Source organism: Monodelphis domestica, chromosome 4, assembly GCF_027887165.1.
Source record: "Monodelphis domestica isolate mMonDom1 chromosome 4, mMonDom1.pri, whole genome shotgun sequence".
NCBI classification, from domain to species: domain Eukaryota; kingdom Metazoa; phylum Chordata; class Mammalia; order Didelphimorphia; family Didelphidae; genus Monodelphis; species Monodelphis domestica.
Genome location: NC_077230.1, coordinates 350,956,079 through 350,978,327, shown reverse-complemented (window position 1 = coordinate 350,978,327; position 22,249 = coordinate 350,956,079). Strand labels below are relative to the sequence as shown.

Here is a 22,249-nt window from a genome sequence, read left to right as displayed (position 1 = left end):
ATTAAGGGGCCACAGTCCTAAAGTGCTTATTTGGATGTGGGGATAGAGGAAGTGGGCAGTAAAGATTGAATCATCTGGAGAAAATCAAGAATATGAATCCTCAAATTCTGCCTTCTCAAATGGCTATTTCCTAGGGGGAGTCAGGGACTCCCTTTCCTTCTGGGTCTTTCCTTAGTGGATAAGGAGGGAAGAAAGGAGCCTATGTATACTTAAACTGTTAGCCTGCCTTCCTGAGAATCTTGCCTATCTGGAGCCTATACAAGACTTCAACCAGTATCACACATTGAGAACTAGAATAGTATAATTCAAAGAGCTTCAAACTCAATGTCAGGAAAGGTTTGATTTCTAATCTTGCCAATGTGGGATCTTGGCAAGTCACTTAAACTCTGGAATGCCCAAATTCCTTATTTCCAAAATGTGTATAACAATACCTATAATGCTTACCTCACAGAGTTGTCATGTGGATCCAAGGAGATAATTTTTCAAAATCTTGAATTTCTCCTCAGCCTGATTAAAGGCCAAATCCAAACAGGGTGCTAATACATGTGATCCTAGACAAAGAGTAATTATGGAATCATAGCATTGGAACCTTAGACTCCTTAAATCTTGGAGTGGTACACTTTACAACAGGATGAATTTCAAGGTTCTTCCAATGAGCAAGCTCCTCTAGAGTTGAGATCTAGTTAATAGATCTACTTCGTTCCCCATCTCCTTCCTGAGAAAAGCTATGCGTTCCCTAGCAATGGACAATACATTGTGGGTGACTGATTCATATCATTGATTCACTTTATAAGTGGAAAAACTGATATAAGGACCAAAAGGTGATTGAGGATATCATGTATAGAATAGCCCAGACTAAATTATTCTTCTTGTAATTCTTTGGAGAAGGGTCCATTGAGATAACTAAACTTATTTTGTTGTTAGAGATAGAGGAAGGAGCAAAAGGAAACCTTATTCTGTAGAAATCAGGCTCTAAACACCTCCTCCAGGTAACCTATTTTAATCAACTTCCCTTTATCCACCTTATTGAGATGTCAAACTCAGAGCCTGCTGACCCATTCCTCACAAGACCAGAAAAATTTTTGCCCAAACCAGATTAAAATGTAATTAGTAATTGTTTAAACAAAATAAATAAAATACATTATAAATAATGTTACTTTGTTGTTTTCACAGTCAATATGTGCCCCCTCAGAGACTTGCTTTTATTTTAAAATGATATCCTTTATCTTATATAATCCAAACGTCTCCCCTCTTTTTACAGCTGATGTCTCTTCCATTCCGTTTTCCTTTGGCACCAATGAACCTGTATACATGATCTTCATGTTCACCCATTTCTGTTTCTCTCCATTTTTGTCAGGCCCTGAGAATGGTCCAGGCTTGGCTCTTGGATCCCGGAATGGGAGCTCCTCTGATCTGGGATATCTCTGTCCCCTTCAAATGAGTATTCCTCAAGGACAGAGTCATAAAGAACATGTTCTTCCCCTGAGCTCCCAGAGGATGGGTTTCCTATCTTTGTTTTTTTCCCCATGAGCACAGGCCACATCTCCCCTTTAGACATGGAGTCTTATGTCTCTAGTTGGTCTTAGACCAGGCAATGAGAGCAGAGCTGTGATCTCCCCTTGAGAATGATTTTAGCCCTAAGCTGGGCGCCTCTGTAGCAGTCGCAGGGCTCCATCCCGAATCTGTTTGGTCTTCATCCCATAAATAATGGGGTTCAGCATAGGGGGCACCACAAGGTATAGATCAGCCAAGAGTATATGCACATGGTGTGGCACGTGCTGACCAAACCTCTGTGTATAAAAAGAAAAAAGACCCGGAATGTAAAAAAGCAAGATGACACCCAGGTGGGAACCACAAGTTCCGAAGGTCTTGGCCCGAGCCTCCTTGGAGGAAAGCGCCAGCACAGCCCGCAGGATGAGAGCATAGGAGATGATGATGCAGATGGAGTCGGTGCCCACCACCAGCGTCGCGGCGGTGATGCCGTAGACATTGTTAGCCCTTGTGTCTCCGCACGCCAGCTTCACGACAGCCATGTGTTCACAGTAAGAGTGCTCGATCACCCAGCGGCAGTAACGCAGCCGCCCCAGGAGGCACGTCATGGGGGTCATGAGCCCCAGACCCCGCAACACGGCGGCCAGACCCATACGGCCCACAGTCCCCAGAGGCAACAAGGTGCCGTAGTGTAACGGGCGGCAGATGGCCACGTAACGATCGATAGCCATGGCCAGCAAAATGCCTGACTCCACCGCAGAAAAGCCGTGGATAAAGAACATCTGCGTAGCGCAGGTGCCAAAGGTGATCTCCGCCACTCCTGCCCAAAAGAGAGCAAGCATCCTGGGCACTGTGGAGGTGCAGAGAACCAAGTCAAGGGCAGAGAGCATACAGAGGAAGAGGTACATGGGCTGGTGCAGCCCCGGCTCCATCCACACCACCAACAGCACAAACAGGTTTCCCAGGACAGCCAGGATGTACATGGAGCAGAAAGGGAATGCGATCCAGAAGTGGGAGGCCTCCAGGCCTGGGACACCCATTAGGATGAAGGAAGTAGGATGGACATGGCTGCGGTTATTTGGTGTCATGGCTAGGCAGAGGAAGGGGGCGGGTGGGTGGGGGAAGGACTAGGTTTTCTCCAATAAAATGGGTGTAGGTCAAGGAGTGTCACTGGCCTTCTCTGAGTGCCAAGTAGTGTTCCATAGAGAAAAGGAGGCAACGGGATCCATCACTATAGAGATAAGGCTGACAACGCAATGTAAGGGATTCAGATTAGGCTGTAAAAATAACTTCTAGACAGATAAGAGGTTATTAGGTATTAGGATCTCATGGAAAGGAAAAAATGCAATCCCCTTCTGTGAGGAACAAGAGTCTTCCCTACCTTCCATGAATGCATCCAGAGGCAGAGAGATGGATGAGATTATCTCGGTCCTAGTTCTATAGTAGCAACATTTGGAAAGGTGTCTCCTTCATCCTCCTTGCCTCCCACTGTTTTCCTGTCTACTCTCTCCTTTGGTTGCTGTCCATCTGTCTTCCCATCTGTCTGCGATTACTCACATGTTCAAAGGATCAGATGGCCTACAGTACAGACTCTCTAAAGGTGATTTGAAAGACAAAGGCTGATCAGCAGCCAATCCTATCAATTATTTTCCCAGAATATTTTATGTATCTGTACCTTCCTGACTTACACATTTACCATCCTAACACAGGCCCAAGTCCAGGGGGACTTTTTATGTTGCCAGACAGAATTACAGAGTTTGAAAAGCCCTCTAAATGATCAGTCCTCTGCTCAAAATTCTTCAAAGATTCCTTATTACCTTAAGATAAAAAACACAAAATTCTCTGTTTGGCATTTAAGGTACTCCAAAAGTTGGCTAAAAGCTACATTTCTAGCTTTATTTTATATTATTTCCCTCCCTATAATTTATGCTCCAGCCAAACAGATTATTCTGTATCACATCAAAGTATTCAATTGGTCCTCAAATCTCTACCTTTGAGTATAATGCTCCTTTTGCTTCAGATGCTCTCTCTCCTTATTTGCTCATCCTTTACCCTCTTCCCAACAGCTGTGGAATTCCGATCCATTTTTAAAATCCACTCAAATAGCAATTCCCTAATAAAGGCTTGCCTGAACTCCACAATTGGCTAGAAAAATAACTTACTCAGCCTTGACTACCACAAAGTACTTTGTCTGCATGTCTTTAAAGCCCTCAGATGTTTTTAAAGTTAACCATATTTGTGTCATATATCCCCACTAATTAGCAAATTCTGTGAGAACAGACTGTCTTACATAAAGAGAATATGACTCCAAACTGCTAAGCCATAGGGCTAGCATGAGATTAGGTAATGAACTGGAATCTTGGCATAATAAATAATATTGGACCTGGAATAAGGAGATCTTGGTTTGAGGACTTCATCAGATATTTGACCAATAGTATGAAGCTAGGCAACCTCTTTCAGCCTCAGTTTCCTCATCCATGAAATGGAGATAATAGTAGCAGCTACATCCAGGATTATTGTGAAGATCTAATTAAATAACATATGTGAAGTACTTTGCAAACCTCAAAGTTACATAAGTAAACTAGCTCTTATCATTATTATTATTTGTACTGTATACATCAAAGGGTATCCAGAAGAAATTGCTATGTCAATGTAAGATATTGTAGTTTTCTTCTTAAATCTTGTCCAGATGGAGTTCCCTCTAGTCTTATACCAAAGCCATTTGCTGCCTCTACAGCTACCTTGGAAGAATTATTGTATCTGAGCTCAATATTCCTTCAGCCTATAGGAATTTAGCAGCTGGAAAAATTGAGAATTTTTCATTACAATCATCCAACAATAAAACAGGTATCTTGAGAGGTAGTGCAAAAATTCCCTGTTATGTACATTTTCAATCAGGAGCTATAAACATACCTGTAAGGGATACTTTGGAGAGCATTTGTACACTGACTAGAGATAGCACTGAAAGAGCACTGAGCTGGGAGTGAGAAGACAGATTCTGGTCTAATCTCTGCAACTGGACCCTGGGAAAGATATTTCCCCTTTCTGTGCCTCAGTTTCCTCACAGGAAAAATGAAGGGGTAGGTTTGAGATAAAGTCCTTTCCCATTCTAAAATCAGAGAATCTGAGAGTCAGAAGAAGCACTGGAAGCATATTTGAAGGGGAACAGATTTCTCCTCCACATGAGATAATTTAGAACTCTCTCCTTGAAATGTAACCTGTGGAGTCAAGGAAAACATTCTCTAGGTCTTGGTTTCTGATGGTACTAGTTAATAGAAGGTTGTTGAATTCAAGGAGATATCCTATTTTCCCCATGAGTGGCTACCCAGGAACTGCATCATCTTGGGCTAACAATTGTACCTCCCTGCTCCTACCTCCTCTTCGGTTAGATGGGGATGGGGATGCTTGCATTGGATAATTGAACGAAAGGCTATATACGATTCAACTTGTCACATCCTTGCTATTCCCTCCCAGTATCTCTCACAGAGCTGTACCTACCAGGCATATTGTGTACAAAATGACTGCCTTCTTCCCCCGACATAGATTTACCAAGACCTGGGAAACAAAATAATTGCCGTGTGGTTCCTTTTCTGACAGGGTTTAAGATATAGCAGTCCAACTGACCCAAGGTATTTATCCCTTGCTCTAATGACAGTTCCATGGGGAAAAGAAATTCTCCAGAGTAGGACAGGGAGCTAAAATTGACTTCTGCCTAAGCCTTGAGTCTGGGGAAAACAGCACAAATATCATTCAGGAGCTTTAACCCTCAAAGCAGAGGAAAAAGTAGATGAGCAGAAACATAGTTGGGGGTGGGAAGAAAGAGCAGAACAGGAAAGCTAGTTGTGACACCAGACAAGTTACTCCCTTCTCTAGGTCTCAACTTCTTCATCCACAAAATGGAGTTAACTCTTCTTGCCATGCCTTTGAAGAGCTGAAATAATGCAAGGGCAAATGATTTCTAAACCATACTTTGGGGTTCAGTTAGCTGGCTGCTGTATGAGCTGAATGAAGCGCACAGCACCTGAGGCTTGTTTCCCCAAATGGAAAAAAGGTTATTGAGATTTAACCATTTACACTGAGGATGGAGACCCTTCTGTGAACTTCAGGGAACCATAAGAGATTTAGAACTAGAAGAAACCCTTCTAGTAGAGATTATTTTATATGTGCCCCTTTCACTTATATGAGTATAAACAAGGAAAAGTAAGTTGGATCCTGCCCATAGTCAAATACAGGATATTTGGCTGTGAAAAAACACCACCTGACTATAATGTCATGTACCCAATTCTTTTATCTAGAGGCTGGCTGCACTTGATCTCTAGATTGACCTCCATTTATTTGGAAATATCTCTTTTTTTCCTCTTCCTTCTGCTGCTTCTTCTCTCTACCTTCACCCACAGTCACCCACTGTGTCTCTTCAAGTGAAATAATATTTGTAAAGCATTTTCACAAAAACCTGGAACATAGTAGGTGCTTAATAAATGTTTGTCTCTTCTCCTTACTTTCACTCAATGCAACACCAGTCACTGAAACTGCTCATCATGCTAGCCATGATCCACATGGAAACCTTCACCTAGAATTTTCATGCATTACACAGTCTCTCCCCACTCCTTACCCCATCATTAAGATGGATGGGAAGCAGTTCCCCATTTCTGACCACTTTTAAAATAGGGCACCATTTCCTGACTAAAGTGCTGAGTTCTACAGGTAGGTGAAAAGTCTACCAATTATGTTACCTTTTAGGGGCATTTTGGAATTCCTAATGGGACAGCTGCAGATATACCAACTCAATCAAAAAACTCCAAAAAGCTTTTTCATGCCACAAAGGCAGTGCCAAAGAATTGGGGGGAGAGGGGGAGAAGAATCAGTAGAGATGTGAAAGGTCAAGAAGTCCAAAGCCAAGCAGCTTTTGTCATGTTGCCCAGAGTTGGACTAGATAATTACTGAATGATGCTAGTGGATGAAGGAGAGGAGGACAAGAAACCAGGAATGGGAAAGGAGGATGCTATCATGTATCTTATTGGTCTAGAATGTAAAAAATAGATTCAAATACAGGACTACAATCCCCACAAGCCTTTGCTCCACTTCCCCAAAATGCTTTGTAATCTCACGGGAATTCTGAGGTGGGCCGAGATCGAGGAAGGATTTAAGATGGTGGCAAAGGTTTTGGGGCCTCTTTTGGACTTCCATTTTGGAGCAGAGGCATCTCTTCCATGATGTGAGGTTATTTTGTCTAGGCCTCTGGCCTAGGCACATGTTTCTTACTTGTATATTCTTTAATCCTTAATCCTTAATAAACCTCTAAAAAATATAATACTCCTTGCAGAGAGAAACTAATTTCTACCTGCCTCAGTCTCCCCATATTCCTAAATTTTAACTGTTACAAGACTTAGGAAATGAAGAACCTGAAGATAATTGGCAGAGGAAGTGTTTCCTCTCTGAAATAAAAAAACAATAACACCTTTCTGCTCCCTGAGAATATGCTTTGTTTGAAGTGAGCACATTTTAATTTGCCATCCATTTCTATAGTATGGCATAGTAGATAGCTCTGGCTTTGGGGCCAAGCAGACCTGGGATTAAATCCAGTTTTGGACAATTAATGATTATGTAACCCTAGACAAATAATACTGCCTGAATGTCAGTTTTCTGTAAAATGGAGGTAATGGTACGTTCTCCTCCAGATTTATTGTGAAGATTATATAAGATCTATAATGTGCTTTACCATGAAGTAATATATAAATGTTACTTATTATTATGGTATAGTTGATAAAGCAACTGACTTGCCTTAGAAAGTTGCCTGAGTTCTAATTCTACCTCAGATATTTACTTGCTTTGATGTCCTGGACAAGTCACTTAAGTCACTTAACCTCTTAGCTTTAGTTTTTTTTTTCTTTTTTAAACCCTTACTTTTCATCTTAGAATTAATACTGGGCATTGGTTCTAAGGCAGAAGAGTGGTAAGGGCTAGGCAATGGGGGTTAAGTGACTTGCCCAGGGTCAGACAGCTAGGAAGTGTCTGAGGTCAAATTAGAACCCAGGACCTCCTGTCTCTGGGCCTGACTCTCAATACACTGAGCTACCCAGCTTTAGTTTTCTTATCTGTAAAATGGATATAATAATAGTATCTACCTTATAGGCTTATAAAGATCAAATGTGAAAATAATTTACAAGCCCATATAAATTTTTATCCATTATTATTGTGTACATTCACATTGCATATATGCATTACACCTTAATCCCTGAATGCTAACTTTAGGTGACTGTCTAAAACTCAGTTACTTTGGATGCATAATAACATCATTGCTGAACACAGAGAAGTGATTAATTTCCCAAGGCCCTAAATTAGGCATTCAATAAAGGAAAATTTAGTACAAAAATTCCTGCCCTCTAGAAGTTTATACTCTAGGAAAGTCTCCCTGACATAAGTGGACCTGCCTAGGACAAGACTGAAATTTGAGCCAATATATGATTGGATGTGATTAGAATGATTGTTGACTGATTGATGTTGGTCCTCAGCTGAAATCCTTCCATGATTCATTATTGTGGAGGTGTCAACGAATTTTTGAAGGCTATGCTAATGTTTTATGAGCTCTAGTAGATGCTACCCATTGGATAAGGTTATGTCTATGGGTCCAATCCCATAGAGTGTGAGTTCTTCCATTAGAATTTGGATTCCTTAAAAGAAGGAACTGGGTTTTGCCTTTTTTTTTTTGTATTCTCAGTTCCTAGCACAATGCCTGGGAACTTTCTTCCTCTTCTTCTCTGCCTCCTGACTTCCCTGGCTTCCTTTAAATCTCAGTCAGTATCCCACCTTTTACAAGAAGTCTTTCCCAGTCTTCCTTAATATTGTTGCCTTCCCTCGATTTTATCTCCATTTGACCTGTATATATCTTGCTTATACTTAGTGTTGCATGTTATGTCATAAACTCTTTAAAAGCAGAGTCTATTGTTTGACTTGCCTTATATCTGCAGTGCTTAGCAAAGTGCCTGACACATAGTAGACTTTTAATAAATGCTTGTTATCCAACTTGTTATTGACGAACTGCTGAAGCTGACGTGTAGAACGTCAGGGTCCTGGCACAAGACTATAATGACTCTGCTACATACAAGTGGTGCATAAAGTGGTTAAGAAGCAAATGGCAAAAGGGAAATAGAGTCTGGTATTCACTGACTATAATGTCATTACTCTTTCCAAAGCAAATTAATTTAGAGAGATAAATCTGGATGAAAACTGAGGAATGAAATCATCTAAACTTTTTGAATGGATGGGGAAATTAAAAATTGGAGAAAAAGTTAACTTATCCAAAGGTAAAAGGATTAAATACTTTGAAATATGAGTTATTATTTCTTCATCTATTTCCCCTTCTTCACAAAAGAGATTTTCAATCTTACCAGAGGTTCAATCATAATCAGTCAGTCAATAAGAATTGTTTTATTCCCTATTTGTTGATTAAGTTATAAAGAAGTAACTACCATTCATCTTTTTTCAAGTAATATTTTGTTGCATTTTCCCCAATTAAATGCAAGAACAATTTTTTTTTAAATCCTTACCTTCTGTCTTGGAGTCAATATTGTGTATTGACTCCAAGGCAGAAGAGTGGTAAAGGCTAGGCAATAGGGGTAAAGGGGTCACACAGCTAGGAAGTGGCTGAGACCAGATTTGAACCTAGGACCTCCCGTCTCTAGGCCTGGCTCTCAATCCACTGAACCACCCAGCTGCCCCTGCAAGAACGATTTTTAACATTTGTTTTCTAAAATTTTGCTATCCAAATTGTCTCCTTCTCTCCTCACCCTGCTTCCTGAAATGGCAAGTAATCTGATATATGTTATACATGTGCTATCATGCAATACATATTTTTTTCATTTGACATGTAAAAAAGGATACATATTGAATATACAAGGGGGGAAATCATGAAAGAAATAAAGCAAAAAATAGGATAGGATGCTTTGATCTGGATTCTGACTTGGTCAGTTCCTTTGATGGCAGAGGATAGTATTTTTTCCATTATGAATCCTTCCAAATTGCCTTAAAATCTTGAATTGTTGATAATAGCTGTCAATCCCAGTTGATCATCATACAAGATTGCTATTTCTGTGTACAGAGTTCTCCTGGTTCTGCTCACTTCACATTGCATCAGTTCATATAAATCTTTCCAGATTTTTCTGAAATGGTTCTGTTTGTCATTTCTTATGGCATAATAGTATTCCATCACAATCATATGCTATACCTTGTTCATCCATCAATCCAGAAACTGATGGATATATCCTCACTTTGCCACCACAAAAGGAGCTGCCATAAATATTTTTGTACAAAGAGATCCTTGTACATTTTCTCTAACCTCTTTGGGATATAGAACTAGTAGTGGTATTGTTGGATCAAAGAGTATAGTTTTATAGCCCCTTCTTCATAGTTCCAAATTGCTCTTTGCATAGTTTTTCTAGTTCACAACTACACCAATTACATATTAATTTCATTTATTCCTGTGTGTTGGTTACCTAATTTATTCCATTGATACACTATTCCATATCTTAGCCAGTACAAAGTAGTTTTGATAATTACCTCTTTAGAATACAATTTAAGGTCTGGTGTGGCTCAGCCACCTTCCTTCATATTTTTTTTTCACTAATTCCCTTGACATTCTTGACCTTTTGTTCTTCCAGATGAATTTTTTTATTATTTTTTCTAATTCTATGAAATCATTTTTGGTGGTTTTATTGGTATGTCAATGAATATGTAAATTGATTTAGATAGTTATCATTTCTATTCTGTTGGTTCAGGCTATCCATGATCAGTTAATGCTTTTCCAGTAGTTTAGAGCTGGTTTTATTTGTGTGGAAATTGTTCTGTAATTGTGTTCATGTAGTTTCTGGGTTTGTCTTGGCTGATAGATTCCCAGTTATTTTATATTGTCTACAGTTATTTTAAGAGTAATTTCTCTTTCTATCTCTTGCTGTTGGATATTGTTGGCCCTTATAGAAATGTTGATGATATATATGGGCTTATTTAATATCCTGATACTTTTCTGGAGTTCTTTTGTTTAGTTTTTTATTACCTTTGTTTTCTCATTGACTATTCTAATTCCTTTGATTTCTTTTTCTCTTATTGCTATAACTAGCATTTCTAGTACATTATTGAAGAGTACTGTTGATAATGGGCATCCTTAATTCACTACTGATTTTATTGGGAAGGTTTCTCGTTTATCACCATTATATATAATGCTTGCTGATGGTTTTAGATAGTTGCTACTTATCATTTGTTGGAAAGGTTCAATTTATTCCAGTATTGTCTAGTGTTTTGTTTTTTTTAAACCCTTACCTTCCTTCTTGGAGTCAATACTGTGTATTGGCTCCAAGGCAGAAGAGTGGTAAGGGCTAGGCAATGGGGGTCAAGTGACTTGCCCAGGGTCACACAGCTGGGAAGTGTCTGAGGACAGATTTGAACCTAGGACCTCCCATCTCTAGGCCTGGCTCTCAATCCACTAAGCTACCCAGCTGCCCCCCTTGTCTAGTGTTTTTAATAGAAATGGATGTTGCATTTTATCAACAAGATTTTATGCATATATTGAGATAATAATAAAATTTCTGTTGGTTTTATTATTAATATAATTAAATTATTAATTATTATATATTCGTGCAATATATACATAATTGATATAATTAAATTATCAATATAATTAATTATTTGAAATATTTAATATTAGTATAGTTATTTATGATAATAGTTTTCCTAATATTAAATCATTTCTGCATACCCATTATAAAATTCACATGATTATATTGGATGTAATTCTTATGATATATGATATCCTTGCTTGCATTTTATTTAAAATCATTGCATCAGTATTCATTAAGAAGATTGATCTATAGTTTTCTTCATCTATTTTTTCTCTTCCTTGTATGGTTATATTTATCTTAAAAGGAGTTTAACATAATTCCTACACCTATTTTTTTTTTATTGTTCATTAAGTATAGGAATTCGTTGTTCTTTAAAAGTTTGGTTGAATTCTCTTGTGAATCCATCAGACACTACAGATTTTTCCTTAGGGAACTAATTGAAGGAATTTTTGCTGAAATATTGTTGTTTGAGTATTCTATTTCCTCTTTTGTTCATTTGAACAATTTATTTATTTTTAAAATATTCATCACTTTTGCTTAGGTTGTCAGATTTATTTGACCTATAATTGGATGAATTGCTAATGATTGGTTTAATTTCCTCTTCATTGGTTGTGATTTTTTTCCCTTTTCTCTTTTGATACTGGTAATTTGTTTTTCTTTTTTCTTATTTTTTTCTTTATCATTATTATTAACCAAAGGTTCATCTATTTTATTAATTTTTCATATAGTGTCTTGTCTGTTTATTAGTTTAATGATTTTCTTTCAGTTTTATTAATCTGACCTTTCATTTTCAGGATTTCCAATTTGGTATTTATTTGGAGATTTTGAATTTGTTCTTTTTCTAGTTGTTTTCACTGAATTCCAGTTAACAAAACTAAATGTGTTAGAGGTAGAAATGGATGGCAAAACAATAATAGTAGGGGACTTCAACCTTCTACTCTCAAAACTAGATAAATCTAACAAAAAAATTATATAAGAAAGAAGTTAAGGAGATAACTAGAATCTTAGATAACCTAAACAGCATAGATATTTAAAGAAAACTGAATTTTAATTCAAAAGGAGTATACCTTTTTCTCAGTGGCATATGGCACATCTACAAAAAACAATCATGTGAAGGCACAAAGCTCTCATAGCTAAATTAGAGAATATTATCAGATTTATAAGAATAATAGCCATTCTCAATTGATAACTGCTCAAAAGGTATAACAGTTTTTGGATGAAGAAATCAAAATCATATATAAACATGCTCTAAATCATTACTAATTAGATAAATGCAAATCAAAACAACTCTGAGAGATATCTCATAGGTATCAGATTGACTGAAATTATAAAGGGATGAAATAACAGATTATATATTTATATAGATCCAGTTAAGTTCTATAGAGGCTAGAATGTCGAACATGGAGTCAGGAAGAACTAAGGTCAAATCATGCCTTGGTCACTTTTTAACTGTATAAGCCTAGGCAAATCATTTAATTTCTCTAAGTTTCAGTTTCCTGATCTGTAAAATGGGGATAGGACAGGTAAATGGGGCCATGGATAGAGTCCTAGGCCTAGACTCAAGAAGATTTATCTTCCTGAATTCAAATCTTAAATATTTACTAGCTCTGTGACCCTGGGCAATTCACTGTTGCCTCAGTTTCCTTGTCTATAAAATGATGTGGAAAAGGTGTGAACTTTAGATTACTCCCCTCTACTTAGTCTAACAAAAACAGAAATACTTAAGGATTAAGTATTTAGTAGGATGGCCTGTGACAGACATATGCTAGCAAATGACAAATCAGAAGCAACTGACAGACCCCTGGGCTGTCCTAAGACAAGCTTAAGCTACCATTGGTACATGTGATACACAGGAAAGTGATGTAAAAACCATCTATATATTTTACGTCACTTCCTCTCTCTCTGGTATCTTTCCACAGAGAGGTGGCTCTGGCTGGCAGCGTGCTGAGCATTTCGGCATCTTGGCATGGCAGCAGTTATTGTCTGGTTTGATGTTGAGTTTTCCTTGATATTATACTGGGAGAAGCTGAGTAGCCGGGTTCAGGTGAGGCATCTTAACTGAGCTCCCTCGGTGTTTTGGCTGATTCCTTTCTCCTTTAACTTCCAAACATTATCCCCTCAGAAAGCCTCTAATCTTCTTCAGAGACCTCATGGGGGAGGTCTTTGAGCTTCCCCTGGCACAGGCCAGGTGGGAGAAATCCTATACCCTCCTTCTCTCTCTTCTCCTTAATTCCTTCCCTCTATGGTAATTAAAATCACCATAAATTTCCAACTAGCTTGAGTATTTTATTTGGGATTTCCTCTGGCAACCAAAAACTAATTTAGATTTGAGTCACAACCCTAAAATTAGCTTTACAAAGGGAATGACAAACCACTCCAATCTCTTTGCCAAGAAAACCCCAAATGGGATAAAAAAGAGTCAGATGTAACTGAACAACAACAAAAATTGATATAATAATAGCACTTACTTCTCAGGGTTATTATCAGGACCAAATGATATAACATGTAAAGCACTTTCAAAACTTTAAAACATTAAATGAATGCTAATCATAATAAAGACACATATACAAATATTAATAATAATAATAATAATAGCTTATATGTGCTGGTTGCCAATTATGTGTCAGGCATTGTGCTAAGTGCTTTATAAACATATATAGTGATTGATATAGGTACATATATCTAATGTGTAGTATATAGCATGTTACATGTGTGTAGATATGTACATACATGTTGTTTCCTTTTATATAATGTAAACTCCTTGAAAGCTTAGACTGTTTTACTGTCATTTTTTCTATCCCCTTTCCCTGGAATAGTGTCTGGTAAAGACTACGTACTTAATGAATGTCTATTGAGTGAATGAAAACAAACTTATTGATGGAGGTTCATGTGAGTCAACAGTACATTGAACCTAAAGTTGTTTGTCTAGGGGATCCCAGAGTTTAATTGTGGAGGTGAGAAATGATTCAAATTGCTAAATATAATAAAGAGTCCTGATTCTTATATTCAAGGCTCTTTACCATCTGGTTCCAATCAACCTGCACACCCCCTTCTCATATTAGTCCTCTTATATCTAACCATATGTATGCCATGTTCTAACCAAAATGGATGACTTGCTGTTGCCTGATTATATCCTACCATCTTCCTCCTCTGTGCTTTTGTATTTATGATCCTTTTACTGCTTTTATTAGGTTTTCCCAAAATCTCCACCAATTAAAGTTTCTTTCCTTCAAGATTCAGCTCACATATCACTTCCTCCATAAAATTTCCTGATCTACCTGAGTGAAACTAATTTCTTCCTCTTCAATTGTCTCAAAGCTCCTTTTCTCTATCTTGTTTTCTTTAGTCTCTTGTAAATCATGTTTATTTGTATAGTTGTTCTCCCTTCAAATTAGATTATAAGCTCCAAGAAAGCAATTTCTGTATTAAATCTATATACTCACATTCCAAGCATGATGCATTGTACCCTCTAATAAATAATAAATGTGGAATTGAAGTTGGAATTGGAACTGAATGACTGGTCTTAAGAAGTGTATTGGTTTTCTTTAAGTTGAATTAAAGAATCATGCATTTCAGACTCTCAGAGTAAGGAGAGACATGGGAGGATTTCTAATTAAATATTAACTTCAATAGAAATCATACTTAACTAATTGTAGGGGTAAATTAGGGGGTTTTGACTAAATATATTATACTAACGGTCACCAGGGATTTAATTCAATCCCAATAAAATACTCAAGTCAGTTTGGGTTTTTTATGGTGGGTTTAATTACAATAGAGGGAAGAAATTAAGAAGAAGAGAGAGAGAAAAGGGTATGAGATTTTTCTGCCCTAGCCTAAGCCAAGGGAAGTTCAGAGAACTCAGCCACAAGGCCTCTTCAGAAGATTAAAACTAGCTCGGCTTCCATCCACAAGGCTTCCTCCAAGATGAGAGGCCTCCTAGGAGAATAGCATTTTAGGAGGTAAAGGAAAAAATAAAAGAATCAGCCTAAACTCCACGAGAGCGCAGGGAAAATGCCTCACCAAACCTACACTACAGAGCCTCTCCCAGTCACCTCACCAAGGACACTCACCACCAACCCCAGACAAGAGCTGTAAGCATGCCAAAACTCCAAGATGCCCAGCACGCTGCCGTTAGCCACACCGCTGCCAAACCCAATGTCTCCGCAAGAGAGCCTGAAGAGAGGAAGTGATGTGAAATATATAGACCATTCTTTACCTCATTTCCTGTGTCTCACATGTACCAATGGTAGCTTAAGCTTGACTTGGGACAGCCCAGAGGGTCTGTCAGTTGTTTCTTATTTGTCACTTGCAAGCACATGTCTGTCATAGGCCATCCTCCTCAACACTTAATCCTTAAGTAGGGGTATATACATTTCTGGTTGCTAGACTAAGCAGGGTGGAGTAAATCTAAAATTCAACTAGTCTTCACTTGAAGTTTTCTAGTAAGAGGGAATTCGTGACCTCTCCAAGCAGTCTACTCTAGTTTTGAATGACTCTGATGGGTAGGTTTTCTTTATATCAAACTTAAACTGTCTTTTCCACTTCAATCTTTGCTACTAGTTCTGCCCTCTAGGGCAACATGAACAAGCACCATATTTATTCTACATGACAGCTTTCTTATAGCTATTGTCCCTACTCCCCTGAGTCATTTCTTCTCCAAGATAAACGTCTCTACTTCCTTTCATTACCCTTGTATATTATGGTCTCTAGAACAGTATAGTTGAAAAAGCACAGGAGACTTGGTTTGGTAATTCATTCCCAATAGATATGAAAAATAGGAAGTCCCTCACCCACTCCAGAATAATGGCTCCTAATGGCCTTATAAACAGTCATTTTGCAGTTCTGCCATGGAGTCTCCCTCAAGACCTTCCTTGGGGACACAGACACCTTTCATTATTCACTTTCACTTCCTAGAAAAGCAGCCAGTGGTAGTGTGAAATATTGACTTGTGACCTCCTCCTCATTCTTCTTGAGGTAGGGTTCAAGAAGCTCTGAAGAGAAGGATGAATTCCAAAGTCCATGCATAGACACTAGACTGTGGATACAGACTAAGACAAGGCATTAAAGGTACGAAAAATAGTCAGAGAAAGGGGAAACATAATCAGAGATGGGGGATGCTCAGGGGATACCATTGGTGAAGGATCATCAGTTGAGTCTCATTACCTCTCCAGAAAGACAACACTTTCTGTGGATAACTGTGGTCTCTTCCAACAGTCTATAGAGCTGATCTGGAAACTAGGGCTGAGCTTCTTTTAAAGGGGCAAGGTAGAAAGGGGAATATATCTTGGGGAATAGAATATTTTGGAGTCTTAAAACTTGTACTATTCTTAACTTATTTCTGATTTATGAGGGAGGTCAATTTCATGTGTTTAGTGCTCAATCTAAACCACTCATCCTAGACTGCATTTAAGCATCCTATACTCTGTGTCATCAGCCTCAACACCTTTCCCCTTGTCTCTTTTTGCTCTGTATTTCTTTTCCTTTAGGTAAAACCTTCCTCCCTGTGACCACTATAATTATAACTGTTCACATTTATGTAACACTGTTAACAAGTGTATGTGTTTGTGTGTGAATTTCTCTCCTACACACACCAATACATATACTATGAGAAAGGTGGTATAAGTATTAGCATGGATTTAAAATCAATTAGAGTTCAAATCTGGGCTCAAATGCTTTCTACTAGTGTGATTATGGGCAAGTAATTTAGCCCTAGTGTCTTCATCTAGAAAATGGGGATAATAATAATCTAGCCTTGTAGATCAGGTAAAATAATGTATTTAAAGGACATTGAAAATCTTAAAGTGAATCATAAATTCTAGTTATTATTATATTCATTATACAGATTTTTAAAAAACTGAGATTCAGAGAGATCCTGTCCTGAACTTCTGTCCTTACCCCTCAGTAACAAATGCCAGACTAGTCTTTGTATCTTCACAGCACCTTTTTGCAGCACCTCTATGTCTTACCCCACCTCCAAATCTCTATTTTTCCCACTTGGAATTCACTTCTATTCACTTTGCCCTTCTTCCCCAATCCACTCAACTTCCTCTTTCTGCATTAGTTTCCTAAACTTTTAAAATAGAAATTATAATTGCACCTAACTCATCAGGTTATTGTGAAGATGAAATAAGAGAGTAGCTAAAAAGTACTTAGAACAATGTGGGGCATATAGTACATGTGAAATATATATTTGTTCTCTTTCCTTTCTCTGATTCCCCAAAACAGATTCTCTTTTTTTCTCACTATGCACTAGCCCCTCCTGAGCACTGTAGTATTTAGATTTGTCTGGTTATCGAAAATTATATCCTGGGGGCAGCTGGGTAGCTCAATGGATTGAGAGCCAGGCCTAGAGACATGAGGTCCTAGGTTCAAATCTGGCCTCAAACGCTTCTCAGCTATGTGATCCTGGGCAAGTCACTTCACCCCCATTGCCTAGTCCTCCTAGGAGATTAGGATAAACTTTTAGGACAAGCCACTATGGATAGTGTATGTAAATTATGTGTTAGGTGACCATTATAAATTAACGGAAAAAATAGAATATGGTCCTAGACACTATCAATCACTCATGTGGAGTAAAGAAAGGGACTTAAAAATAATGACTCTAAAGAATAAAGAAGGCAATGTATCATAGCAATTGAGAATCAAGTTTGAGGATACATTCAAATTGACCTATAGAAAGGAGAAGAGTTCATAACCAAACTAGGAATAGAGAATACTATAAAGATAAAATGGATAGTTTTGGCCACATAAAATCTTTAAAAGTTTGTATAAATAAAGACAATGCAGTTAAAATTCAAATGAAAAGTGATAACTGAATGGGAAAAAATGTGGTATTTCTTCAATAAGGGTCTCATTTTCAAGATCTAGAAGTAATTTATTTGAATTTACAAAAATGAGTCATTCACAATTGATAAATGAGCAATAAGCAATAAAGGAATATGAACATCAAAGGAAGAAATGTTATCAACAGGACTTTAACGAGTATTCCAATTCACAAATAATTATCAGAATTCAGATTAAAGCAACTCTGAGATTCCAAACCCACCCCAAAGTAGATTATGTGGCCCTGAATCAGGGCTGGGGAGATACCAGGGATTCATTTTCACTTAAGTCCAACTTGGTCAGAAGGCAAAGTCTAGATCTACAAGGGTCAAAGGAAGGTCAAACTGAGCCAGGAAGGAATGGAAGAGGACCAGAGTGTGGGGTAGAGGCCAGTGTGGGAAGAGGAAAATCAGTGGGGGGAAAGAGAAGCAGGAAGACAACATGGGGACAACAAAGAGACCTCCAATGCCCCACTTGTTCAGAGAAGGACTTGTAAGCCCAAGGCAGTTAAGTGATGTGGCTATGGTTACATGAGAGGAAGAGGAGAGACACCTATGCAGGTCCAGTGTTTGGAGGTAGCCTGAACCTGAGGCTTGGAAAAGGGCAGCTAAGGGGGCCACAATGGTCTAGAGTAGTGATGGCAAAACTTTTAGAGACCAAGTTCCCAAACTGTGACCCTCATGCTGCATGTGAGCATCCTGCCTTTCCCCAGACAAGGGAAGGAAGAAGCACAACATTGGGCTGCTGGGCAGAGAGCCAGGTGATATGAGAAATGTCCTCAGGCATGCATGGAAAGGAGGAAGGGAGCAGCCCCCTCCAGCACACATGCAATAGGTTCCTCAACCTGGATCTAGAGTATCCACTGCTTGCTGATTTCCACTTGGAACACCTGACATCAGAGGAACTGAAGAAACTTAAGCTGTACATGAAGGATCTTCCCCCTGAGTTGGATATCTCCCAACCTGGAATAAGTAGATAGGATTGAAATGGTCATGCTTCTGGTCAGTTTTCCTGGGACACATATGATCTGAGAGCTGCATCTGAATGAAAGGAGTCCGAGGAAGATGTGGTATTGATCCAGGGCATCAAGACTGTGGGCTGGGGTTTCCCTCTCCCATCTGCATACACCCCTGATCTTTCTTTTAGGTTCCACCTTGCCTCTATTTTTGTCTAAATATTCGAGACAGAACCATTCCCTTAATTCTAGAAGAACACCAAGAAAAAGGTCCAGTGCCAGTAAGGAAAGGAATTTTTTATGTCATTTTTCTGCCATAATATATCTTTTCCTATGGCTGCCATCTTTTCTGTCCTATTTATGACAGGGAAGATGTCTCTCTCCTTTCCTATATTGAGATGTTGTTTCATCATATGATTGTCTCAGAGGAATTGGTTGCCCTTTCCCTATTCTCAACTATTTTTCTTAGCCTTTCCCATATCTCTCATTCCTTCCCTGGATTCCTTTCTTTCACCTCTGCCTCCTGGATTCATATATTCTCCATCCCTAGTTTCCCAATAAATTCCATGGAGTTGGAGACGGAGGCTATTCTGGAATGAACTTGAGGACTTGAGAAAAGGATTTATGGAGAAGTAGACAAGTATCCATCCCCCAACTGATACATGGGCAAAATATATGAAAATAAAATCAAAGCCACATGCAGTTATATGACAAAAATGCTCTAAATCACCACTAATTAGAGAAATGCAAACAAAAACAATTCTGAGATATCATCTCACATCCATCAAATTAACTAAACTGACAAAAGGACAAAAATAACATGGCAACACTAATACACTGTTACTGGACCTGTGAACTGATCCAACCATTTTGGGGAGGAACTTGGAATTACACTCAGAGTTTATAAAACTGTGTATACCCTAAGATCTAGGAGTATCATTGTTGAGTCCGTTTCCCAAAAAGATCAGTGGAAAAGGAAAAGAATCTAGATGTTCCAAAATATTTATAGCAGCTCGCTTTGTGGTGACAAAGAACTGGAAATTGAGGGGATGCCCATTAATTGGGGAATGGCTAACAAATTGTGCTATATGATTATGATAGAATACTACTGCTCCATAAGAAACAATGAGCCAGCTTATTAAAAAATAATCTTTGAAAGAACTACATGGGATAATGAACAGCAAAATGAGGAGAACCAAAAGTACATCATATGCAGCTACAGATGTAATATTTGAAGGATCAATTGTCAGTTACCTCCAGAGAGTAAACTGAAAGGCAGATACATGAAAGACATAATTTGTGTGAACATGTCTGTCACCCAAATGATGCTTTCTGTGATGCAGGGAGGGGGAAGGGCTGAGACTCTTATGGATAAATTCTATTAATGAAAAGAAAAATTAAAAAAGTATTTATTTAAGTACATAATATTTGCCAAATATTAGAGACATGAAAGACAAAAAGATCCTAGTCTTTGCTCTCAAGGAGTTCTTATCTGATGGGGAAAACAACATATAAATGACTATATACAAAGAAAATGCATACAGGGAAAATTGGAGATGATAACAGAGACAAAGCACAATCATGAAGGGGGGTATGGAAAGGCTTCTCTAGGAAGGTGAAAGTGTACCTAGGAGCTAAAGAAAACCAGAGTAACCTGGGAGTGGAGATGAGGACAGGAAGAATGCCAGGTTTGAGAGATAGCCAATGAAAATGTATGAAGTTAAGAAATGAACAGAATTTGGTATTCAAGGAACAGATAGGACAAAATTCATTCAAGGTACTGTTATAAATAAAAATTGATCTGGAGATTTATTACCAGATTTATAAGCTTTTATCAGAAAGAGAGAGAGATTGATAGAGGTCAAGAGAGAGTTGGAGAGTAAAACCTTTCTAGATCTGATTCTTCATTTTAACTGGCTTAGGCCATGCTGCTTGCCAGAGATCACCTGATAAGATAAGACACAACTCCTGATCAAACCCTAACCCTGTAGGTCTGGAAAGCAAGAGACCTGATTCTGCTTCCTGCTCTGGTTTAAAAACCTTGTCAACTCCACCCCCATGGCCATGTTGTCACTCCAGGGTGCCCACCCTCATGGGTTCCTGCCACCAGGATGCATAGGATGCAATTTTTCTAAATAATTTACTTCACACAATACTGAGTATGCCAATAGAAAAAAAGCCTTTGCCCTCAAGGAGTTTGTAGTCTTCCTTTTTTCAGATTCTGTTTTGAAATTGCCAAATTTGATGGTCTTATCTTAATACTCAAATCAAATATTTCTGCAGTATTTGAAACTATACTCCTCTTCATACTGTCATCTCTGGACTTTTGTGGCTATTCCCTTTTTGGCCAATGGTCTCGCTTCTATCTTTCCTGGATCATCATCCATGTTTACCCTATAACTGTGTCTATATCCCAAGATTTGACCCTGTAAAAAAGTTTTCTATTCCTTCTGTATTCTCTGGAACTAATCTCAGCTCTTAGGGATTCATTTATTATCTTTATACAAATGACTCCAGACCTCTATATCCAAGTATAGTGTTTATCTCTGCCTCTTTCTATCACTCCCCAGAGCTCCAGACCTATACCACATCCTACTAGCTAGGTTCTAAACCAGAGTTCTTAACCTCTTAAGTCATGAACTTCTCTGATGGTGTGAGGAAATGTATGGGTTTCTTCTCAGAATTCTATTTTTAAATGCATCAAATAAAATATATAGAATAATAAAATAAATAGTGTTGAAATAAAGGTACAATTTTTAACCTTTGCATGTGTAGACTTTTAAAATTAATATCTAATACTCCAATTATTATATTTATAAGATTTCTTTATAACAAATTGAAGCAAAAAGGAAAATAAAAGAGGCTAGAGAAACAGAGAGAGCTCACCAGCCTCAAATGTGACTAAAAAGGAGAGCGAGAGGGAGGAGTCACCAAAACTTATATACAAACATGAACAACGTGGTGGAGAAGAGAAAGGGATGCTGAGAGAGGAAAAAGAATTCTGGGAGATGGAGTCCAAAGGTACAAGATTTTTTCTAATTGTACACATGTTTACAGATTCCCTAAAATATATCCATGGACCCCTTTGGTATCTGTGGACCTCACATTAAGAATGCCTGTTGTAAATCTTGGAGTCATCCTTGACTCTTCACTGTGCCTCACATCCCATAGCCAGACAGTGTCTAAGCTTTGTTGACCACATCTTCAATCTCTCTCACATATATGTCCCTTCTCTGAATTCATATGGCCATCACCCTAATTCTGGTCCTCATACCTAGATTAGTGGTTCCTAATTGATCTCTTTGCCTCCATTTTCTCCCCTCACCAGTCAAAGCAGAGCTTTATCATTCCCTGTTTGCTTCTAGGATAA

General features: G+C 38.3%; 1 protein-coding gene across 1 annotated transcript; it reads right to left on the bottom strand.

Moving 5' to 3' along the window:
* Nucleotides 1-1,191: 1,191 nt before the first annotated feature.
* Nucleotides 1,192-2,579, bottom strand: LOC130458894 (olfactory receptor 52P1-like). The gene has a single exon (XM_056825899.1). The coding sequence runs from the start codon at nucleotides 2,577-2,579 to the stop codon at nucleotides 1,638-1,640; it is 942 nt and encodes a 313-aa protein (XP_056681877.1). The 3' UTR covers nucleotides 1,192-1,637.
* Between the last annotated feature and the right edge of the window lie 19,670 nt (nucleotides 2,580-22,249).